The sequence below is a fragment of the Eurypyga helias genome, unplaced genomic scaffold (genome assembly GCF_000690775.1).
Source record: "Eurypyga helias isolate BGI_N326 unplaced genomic scaffold, ASM69077v1 scaffold21255, whole genome shotgun sequence".
NCBI lineage: Eukaryota > Metazoa > Chordata > Aves > Eurypygiformes > Eurypygidae > Eurypyga > Eurypyga helias.
Window position 1 is genome coordinate 37359 of NW_010252405.1, and position 9481 is coordinate 46839.

Genomic DNA, 9481 nt, shown 5'->3' on the forward strand with positions numbered 1-9481 from the left:
CATTCAGTGAGAGCTCTCCTGAGAGTCCACTGTACTGATCCAGCTGTTTTTGGCAAAAATTACTCCAGAACCATCTCCATTTCCTTTCATAAGCCATTTTTTTCTGCCAACTTTTTTCTGGTGTCAGTGGTTTCTCTCCCATGTAATGAGACCTCCTTAAAAGACTTAAGTACAGTTGTCAACTAAGCACAAAACCAGGGAAATCCATACTCTCTAGATGCTGTTAGAAGTGTGAATGTAGGAGGCAGGAGGAGATGAGCTTCCTGAGGCTGCATGAGCATCTCTCCCATTTTTGCCTTCTTGGAAGAGTTGGGACATTTTTCTTCTTCATCTTAAGAAACTGTCTCAGGTTTGGGGTTTGCCCTGGAAAGAAAGAAAATGGAAAAGGAGGCAATTAGAACTCGTCCGTGGAACAGGCGTTGCTCTCTGGAAGCAGAGGAAACCCACTGCTAAGGGGTGCTGCTGTGTCTAAGCCCCTTAAAAGCTGTTACTGAACCTAAGGAACTCCGGCACATTGTGAACTTCCCACAAGTGCTCAGTAACTGTGGGCTTCCATAGGCTGATGCTTCGCTTCACACCTCTTGGGCCTGATTTTTCCCACCTATCTCAATGCCACTAGTTTTGAAAAACTAATATGTTGCTTTCTACTACTGCAAGCAAGAGAAAACCTGTTGGTTAATGCCTGGGTTTCCTGAGCACTTGAGCTGCAGGTTTTCAATACGCTTGTGCCTTACGAGAGGCGTAGCCAGCATTCATGTGGGGTGTGTGGCACAGTAAAGGGCTGAACCTAATGCGGTAATTAAAGCCCAAAACAATCACAGTGTCTGTCCCAGTTAGTGAACACAAACAGCAGTCACTGCCTGAGGAGACAGAATTTTTGAACATTATGCTGTGCGTGTTTGCTAGCTCATTTAGAATACAGCTTTTTGATGCGCCGTGCTCGGTGAGAACAAATGACTCACTTGTCCAGAATTGCCTTGATGATCAGCTTCACCCAGGGAGCAGTGGGCTCCAGGCACACTTCTCTGCCGTCTGTCAGGGTAGCTCTGCAACAGAGGAAGAAGGAAGGGGAAAGGTCTACTTAGTGAATTCCAAGGCAATTTCCCTTTTCTATAACATCAAGCTAGGTTAACACTTATATGTTGTCCTTTACTTTAAGCTGTATCCACTGAGGCTGTAGCCTAACATAAAATTAGTAGTTTTTAAATGGTTTCTTATCTTCTCACATCTGTCTGTTTGAATGCATTAAATCTTTTGCAGGACTCTCACTCTTTTCAAAAATGCTTCTTTGTTTCTCCCCAGCTTGCTTTGTATTTGTGATGGTGTTTAACTGAAGGGCTAAATCTTTCCATCTTGATTCAGAAACTCTGCAGTCCATAGGAATTTTGTTCCAGTAGGAGTTCTGGGACTGTGACCCAATTCTATAATTTGCCTGCTAATGGTAGTTTTTTCATTGACTTAAGTAGAACTGGGATCATGTTTTTGACCTAGCAGTTAAAACGCATGTCTTGATCACATGCTCAGCATGGCTCCATGGGTTTAATTCTCTTCTCATATACTGGTGGAACTCAGAGTTTTAGGAAGTTATTTGCTGTCTGATAGCCGTGGGTTTAGTTTAAAATATTGCACGGGGTGTTCAAAAAGTCGAGGTTGGCAAAAGCAACACGCAACTTCTAACACATAGCATATTGTTTGTAAGAACAGCGAGCAGTGCTGTTCTGCATTTTGAGTAAAACAAAAAAATGATGTAAATGATGCATCTTTCAGAGAACCCTTACATCATCCTTAATGCAAAATCTGTTTCCTTCTTGTTAAGTAATCGGGAGGATTTTGTAAAAGCACTTACATGACTTCAACGTTCTTGCAGTGAGGTCCGCTGGGGATGAGGTTCACGTTATGAATGAACTTGGGATGGATGAACTTGGAGTGGGTGCCTACGCACTGGCACCGGAGTTCAATCGCTGAGCGAGGCAGGGCCTTACCTGTAAATCAAGAAGAAAAAATAAAGGTGAACTGTTTCACTGTTTCCACAGGAAGGACAACACGTTCTTTTCGCTTACAGTATTGAATAGTTATTTGCTGCACCGGTAAGGCAGCATAGTAGCTTCCCCGTCAGCATTTACACCAGCAGCTAGCTAGGAGAGCTTTAGGAAGGGTGTCTTTACCTTTTGTACCAACCGCTGAGATGAGGAGAAGAGTCAGGACAGCAGCCACAGCCTTGCCCATCATGATGCAAGAGTGTGTATTCCTTGTGTTGCCTGGGTCTGGTTCTGTGGTGAGGTGAGCTCCCGCAGCTCCAAGGGTGGCCAGTGCCTCTGCTCTGCAACCTGCCGTGTTTATATACCGCCTCAGCCTCCCCTTTGCACTCCAGCATCACGGGTAGGTCATGCCCACGGAAACTCCGAACCTGTGAGATGCTACTGTGAAATGAGTCACAGGTGATGGGTAAGTCCCTATCCCTAGATGGCCATAAAATAGCTTTTCATTAACAGAAAACACTTTATTAATTGAAGAAATATAAAAACATAGCATATGGACAGAATTGCCTTGTACTTAGCTTTATGGAGTCTCTTGGGGTTTTGTAATGCTCTATTTCTTGTGATGATTTTCTTCTGTACCTTCCTACTTTTGCTGTTGTTAATATATTACTTTTTATAAATTCCCCTTCTGGTGGAAGGCATTTGATCTGTGCTTTTCCATCTGTGTGTCTTTGTGATTTGTTTGGATTTTATCATTCTAAGACACGATAGAAGAGCTAATACTTTGCAGAAATGATAGATACTAGAACTGAATTTTAAGATCTCCCCTTATTCTTATATGCAATTACATTTTAAAAAATCTTTCTTCATATGCTGATATAACTTCTGCAGAAATACTTACAATACTTTGTGATACACTAAACCCTGGCATCACTGAAATAATCAAGAGAATCCAGACTGACTTTGTCATATTATTGAGAACATATGGAATAGATTGATATGATGAATTGCTTTGCTTAATCAGATGGATTATGTTTTCTTGAGGGTGACTGCTTCTTAACTGTTTGCTGCTTTGAATGCGGACAGTAGAAACTTTTAAAAGCTGCTGCAGGGTTCTGCTTGTGAAATAAATTGAGGCACTTTTGCAAATTTGACCCTGTAAAGAGAAGATTTCTTCTGATTATTGTAAAATTAAAGGAAGAGTGAAGATAAGATCATGCAGGAGGATTATTCAGAGAAAGTTAGAGATGTACCACCATTTTTATTAACAATAGAAAATAATACTAAAACGCAAGTAGGTGTTTTGGGGGTTAAACATTAAGGAATCCTGTTACTGTTTTTCTGCCAGGTAATGGAGACAGTCAAAGGAACAAAGCAGAGGACCAGATATGAGTGAATACAGGCTTATTGTTCTCTGGCTCATCATGAAGGACACAGAGATTTATGTATGCCAGGCTGAAATACACTTAATATTACCGTACGTATCAGTGTCTGTTATTTTACACAATTAAGTTTATAGTCTTAGAGGATGTGCTCTGAATAGTAGCCTAATAAGATGTGTAAATATGGAATTAAGGACCTGTTTTTCCTGTAAATTTTCAGCTTGCAGTGAACATAGCTGGATTACTTAACGTGAGCACGTAAGCACTTAATTACAGGCCTTCTGTATCAAACCAGAGGTCTGCCTAGTAAGTATCCTCTCTTCAGTCGTGGCCATCAGCAGGTGTCTAGGAATGTGTAAGAAAAGATCAAGTGTGTTTGGGACTTATCCCTAGCAGTCTCTCACTCTGAGCCTGGTTTCATTTGATGCCTTCTGATTCTCTTATGGAAAAAACAAGAGTTAGATATCTATACTTATCCCTGATTTTTCCTTTGTGTAAAACCTACTGCCTGCTTTATTTCAAGGAAGTGTTATTTCTGCTTTATTGATCCAGATGGATAGGATGTTTCTGTCTCTTGTACATTACTACTCAAATATAAAAAAAGGGCTTCGGGGTCTTAGATCTATCATATATGACATAATGATCACAGTACAACAAACCTTGATATAGACCAATGGGAACAACCGAGCAGAGTTCTGGAGCCCGTGTTCTGACTTGTAATTTTAGAGGTAGTGAGCAGAAGACTTGGCCTGCAAATAACCCACAGTCCACAAAGATAAAATTCCTTTTGTGGTTACAGAGAGCAGTCAGAAAAGATAAACATAAATGAAAAGATCACATGTTATATTGTAAACTCCTGTGATTCTGGTGAAAGAGAAGAGCTGTTGTTTCAATTTATTTACAAGGACCTAGTTTTGGAGATGTGAGGCAGGTGAATTAAAAGCTGCTGAATTTCTAATGCATACAGTCTCTAACTGAAGAGAATAATTCCTAGAGCCTAAAATATGAGTGTTGGAAACGGTATCTGGTACCTCCAGCTGAATAAGCACTTTTTTTGGTCATAAGGATCATAAATACAGTTATTGAGAAGCTTCAGTTTTCTTAGCAGAAGAGTGCCTTAACACCTACCAAGTGGTGAGATTTCAGGCTTCTCAGCAATGTGTGACACACGGGAATGCAGACTATCCTGCGTCCAACTTTTGACATCGATGTGTGGTACAGAAGTCCCTGTACAAATCACACGGCGAACTGGTACGTGCTAGATTAGTTTGAATCAGACTGTAAGTGGTACCACACGCATAAAATTCGCTAATGCCACTAATCAAGGTTTCCGCATCAGTTATGCTGTGGCATTGCAAAGGGCAAGAGAGAGCTTGAGGTACCCGAGTGAAAAACTTGCGGTTTCTCTGATCATACTCTGAATGCGTCTCCCCAGCTTTCCCTGACTTGTGAGTGGCCTGGAACTTTACATTTCCTTATGCTCTCATGAGCAGTGGGGAATTTCTTTCCCCTGGGGAACTCCTTGCACTTGTCTGTCCTCATCTCCCTCCGTGATTGCTCACCGGTATCTTTAGAAATCCTGCCTCATGCCTGGAGTTTTAGATCCAAATATGTGAAAGATCATTTAGAAACAGCTAAGGAGCTGAGTCAGTGAGCGTGACAACTCCTGTTGTTTGGGGTCCTTTGTGAAGAATATTAGGTTAAAAAAAACCTGCTTGAGCTTTAGATTTCCTTCAGACAAATTCTTGCTCTATATTTTCTTATACTTCTGTGACTCTCTGCAAAATCTATGCATATTTCTGATCTGCAAAGGGAAAATATCTCAACTTCTTTGCATCTTTGGCAGTCTGGGTCTTTATTGTCATCTGCATTTTGGTGGTGAGACAGTCTTACTGTGAACCTTACCTGAGTCAACTCAACTGACTTGAGAGCGCCAAGCTGGTAACTTAATTAGAGTTACAAATACCATAAGTGTCTGTCTTTTCCCTCTAACTATTTCTTAATTAGGTAGTGACAAACCCCCAGTATTTTAAGTTTGCTGTCACACTGAATGACTGTTATATGAAAGATAAGGAATAAACATCTGTAAATAGAAAGGCAACCATGAGATACATGTTTAGTACCTATCATCCTGATGAGCTTCAGCAGTGTCTGGGCGAGCTCTCTACAAATATATTTGTTCTCCTTTGTTTAGTTAATATGCAGTTCTGAAAGCCTAACTAATTTTGATGAGCCCTTCTTCTGAGGAAAGGCTCACTGAAATTCCTGGGGTTGTCTCTGCCCCTTATCCTGAAGCTGTGTATGTTTGGTATTTACCACCATTAACAAGAATAAAAATTGCACTCATTTATTTCTAGAAGTGCTGGACATGGAGTGAAGAATATTTTCTGGATCAGTCCTCTGCTGGGCAGGTGTTACAAAGGTCACTGTGCGAGTGCATTACCAAAGGAGTATTAATTAGTCATAAGGTTGCACAAAGTCTTCTGAGAACAAGGATGAGAGCCAGAGCTCCACTGTACCACAGTGCTACTTCCTCACGGCACAGGAGATGATGATCCCTGTTCCTGTATTTTCTGTGCAGGCCATCATTCTTACAGCAGAGAAGTACAGTTGCAACACCTATGCTGGTGAATATTTTTTTCCACCTACACTGTTGATGAAACCTCTGGTTTAGATGCAGGAGAAGAACCTTCGAGTTCTGTCTCGAGAGGACCTGGCACATGGATCACCCTGCAGCACAAGCAAGTGCTGCAACAAAACACAACTCTGTAACACACCTAAACCCATCAATATCACTTCTTTCTCTCCTGATTTTTTGGTTAGCCAGCTTCATTTCCCTTTGTTCATCTTGCTAGCTGTTCTGGATCCTAGTGCTATGCAACCTGGTCTAGGGGAGGGTGCCCCTGCCCATGGCACAGGGTTTGGAACTAGATGGTCTTTCAGGTCCCTTCCAACCCAAACCATTCTGTGATTCTATGATTTAATGCTCCACCCTTGCAGCTGGACTTCTAAAATTCATAAATGGCAAAGTTGAGCATTGCTTCAGCCAAGTCCCTGAGCCTCCAGCAGGACATTTGTGGTTTGCTCAGAACTTTATTCACGTTTTTCAGTAGTTTGAAGGAATCCAAAATTGTAGTCCTTTCTTTCTGTGCCCTTTTGCTGATTCACAATACAATCAAAAGCCGTTTACTGATTGGGTTTGATGGAAAATATTTGCCTTTGTATATTCCTGGGGTTTCCCCATGTATGTAGTAATAGCATAGGAAATGAAGTCATCTTCAGAAAGGGAAGTAGTATTGAGGAAAAAAAAAAAAAAGGAAGAAAGGAAAGAAAACAGACAGGATGCTGCCTGAAGCATGGTCAGGATGTTCATGCTACTCAACATGCAGCAACTTTTTCAAAGAAAAAGTGACCACTGTGTCTTAATTGCAGTGGTTGTATTTGTAAGGAAAAAAAAAGGCAGTAGGATTACTCAGGAACTTTCCAGTATTTCAGCTGGTATCACCATGTGTTGTCTTCCAAATTAAATAAATGCCTTGTTTCATTAATCATCGTAAGTAACTGAAAGCCAATCACAAGGCATGAACTAAAGAGTTACTCAAACAAATATTTTATTTAATGTGACAAGGCCAAGAAATCCAGGACTGAGCAGAAACAGTAGTTGAGAATAAGGAAAGGACTGGAGAAGATCCTTAGGAGAAAAACTTGCTCACGCTCCCTCCATTAGTCCTTGGCCTCCCCTTTGCAAGGTTCTGTCCCCTCAGCTGTGCCAAGACAAGAAGTTTGTTTTCAAGGTAACCTTTATCTGCTTGAGGGAGGAGGATAAAATAATAACACTTTTCCCAAATCTATTGTATTTTTAAGCCTATTGCAAAGCAAAGCAGAATTAACAACCCTGTGCTGCACGGCTATTGCAACTCTAATAATCTGCCTACTGGTGTAAATCAGGAATAAATGAAAAGCAATGGAGTCAGGCTTCAGCATTGGATCTAAACTGAAGAGAACAAAGTACTGAACTCAGAGGCAGTGAGAATTTGAGCATTGGCCTCAAATTCCTCTGTGTAAATTATCAAGGTTTTTTTATTTCTGAAGTTTCAGGTTTATGGAGGAAAAATCGGTTTGAACTGCAGATAGAGGGCTTATGTGTATGGTTCTTGCCTGAACCTGAGGCAACAAAGGGTGAAGACAGGACTTGGAGAGGAAAGGAACTACAGTATGCATTTTATCCACAAGGGTCCATCCCCATTTTGTGGGAAGCTGGCTCCATGTGGGACTGGTCATCATTGAGCAGACTACATGTATGTTTATAGGACATGGAACCAAGACAGATTTTAGCTCCTTAAGCAAAGACACTGGCACTGAGGGAGAATGCTCCTGAGCAAGTGCTAAATCAGAACCAGCACAGCCTAAGGAATCTGCTTCTGGTGCAGTCCTGCTGGCCGCACACTGGAGAAACATTAGCTGACTCCAAGCACGTAACTCCTCCCTGGGAATTCAGTTCTGCTGGACTGTTTACAGGTTAAATATTTGTCCTGCTGAGTGCATGGCATTGGTTTTTGCAGATTAACAATGTGTTCTGCTCTGTGGTATGTTTATTTTGAATAGTTTCTGTGGAAGAGATTGGTTTCCCCTATTAATAGGTACCTATTAGGATTTGTGTGGCAGTTGCACCTGGATATTCCGCTTCCTCCTTCCTCCCAGTCAGAAGTCAGGAAAGTTAGCTGAGATGGGAACGGACCCTGGATCCTATCTCTTCCTACCCAGTCCTGCTCCTCAAGCAAGAGCAAAGGCAGCACCTCCAGCATATATATTTTTTTCTGATTGCTGACACTGTTCTGGAAGGTAACGGTTTTCAGGGGAACCAAACTTAATTTTTCTTGTCACTGGTTTTCCCTCTTCTTTCCTTCATTTCATGTTGTAATTTTGTTCCTATATAAAATTGAAAATCCTAGGGAATAGTTTACAATATTCTGACTTCTTGGCAACTCCTGCTATGGAGAACTTTGTTTAATGCCAGTGGATTTTGTAACACTGATCAGAAGTCAGCAACAGGTCAAACAAGTGCTTTAGGTATGACCTGTTTGGTGTTCTCCCACTTTTCATAGATGCGTAATAGCAAACCAAAATGCTTGTGTGACCAGGAGAGTTTGTGAATTTGCACCTGGGATTTTTTCAAGCACTTCTAAGTAGCTATCCAGATTTTTAAAGGCTCAGTGATATGAAGACACAATTCATATTTTTTAAGCCTCCATAGGTTGCCTGCAGTGTTACAGCACTTTTGAAAAACAACTCTGTTTTTATGTAAAGCTTCACAGATGTTGTGAACTTGAAATAAAAAATACCATTGTTTAGCAGTGTAAATCTGACCATCTTGGTAGTTAGACTTATATCTCCTCACATCACTTTCTAGTGTATTCACCTTGGTGCTGTGGGGAAAGTGATGAAGCTATTCTTTAATTCTTCAAAAGAAAGTGACTCGGCAGTTGAAAGTAGTAATTTGTAATCTGACCTAAGGACTTCCTATCCAGGTGCATTTTCTTAATCTGAGGTGGATCCTATCTCTGTATGACTGATTTGTGTACAGTATGACTGTGGGTCTGATGTGTACCAAACCACCAAGATCTGAGCTGTCTTGAACTGTGATGATTTATTAGATCTGGCTGAGATAGAGTTAATTTTCCCCATAGTAGCTCTCACGGTGCTGTGCTTTGTACTAGTACCTTGAAAGGTGTTGATAACGCACCAGTGTTTTGGCTACTGCTGCTCACACAGCATCAAGGTTTGCTCTCCAACATTCCCCCTCACCAGTAGGCTGGGGGTGGGCAAGGTGAGGACATAGACAGGACAGCTGATCCAAACTGACCAAAGGGATATTGCATACCATATGACGTCTGCTCAGCAATAAAGGCCAAGAGAAAGAAGGGAGGGGTGGGGTGAAGGTGTTTTTAAGACTTGGATTTCTTTCTCATTATCCTACTCTGATTTGATTGGTAATAAGTATTTTTTTTTCCACAAGCTAAGTCTTTTTTGCCCGTGACGATAACTGGTGAGTGATCTCTTCCTGTTCTTATCTCGACCCTTGAGCCTTCTGTCCTCTGCCCAGCTGAGGAGTGGAGTGAT

At 41.3% G+C, this 9481-nt stretch overlaps 1 protein-coding gene across 1 annotated transcript; it reads right to left on the reverse strand.

Annotated features, from left to right (window-relative positions):
- Positions 1-332: 332 nt before the first annotated feature.
- On the reverse strand, positions 333-2275 carry LOC104510208 (interleukin-8-like). The gene is made up of 4 exons (XM_010152379.1): positions 2166-2275; positions 1847-1982; positions 963-1046; positions 333-363 (listed from the first exon to the last, which is right to left on the reverse strand). The coding sequence occupies exons 1-4, from the start codon at positions 2227-2229 to the stop codon at positions 333-335; spliced, it is 315 nt and encodes a 104-aa protein (XP_010150681.1). The 5' UTR covers positions 2230-2275.
- Between the last annotated feature and the right edge of the window lie 7206 nt (positions 2276-9481).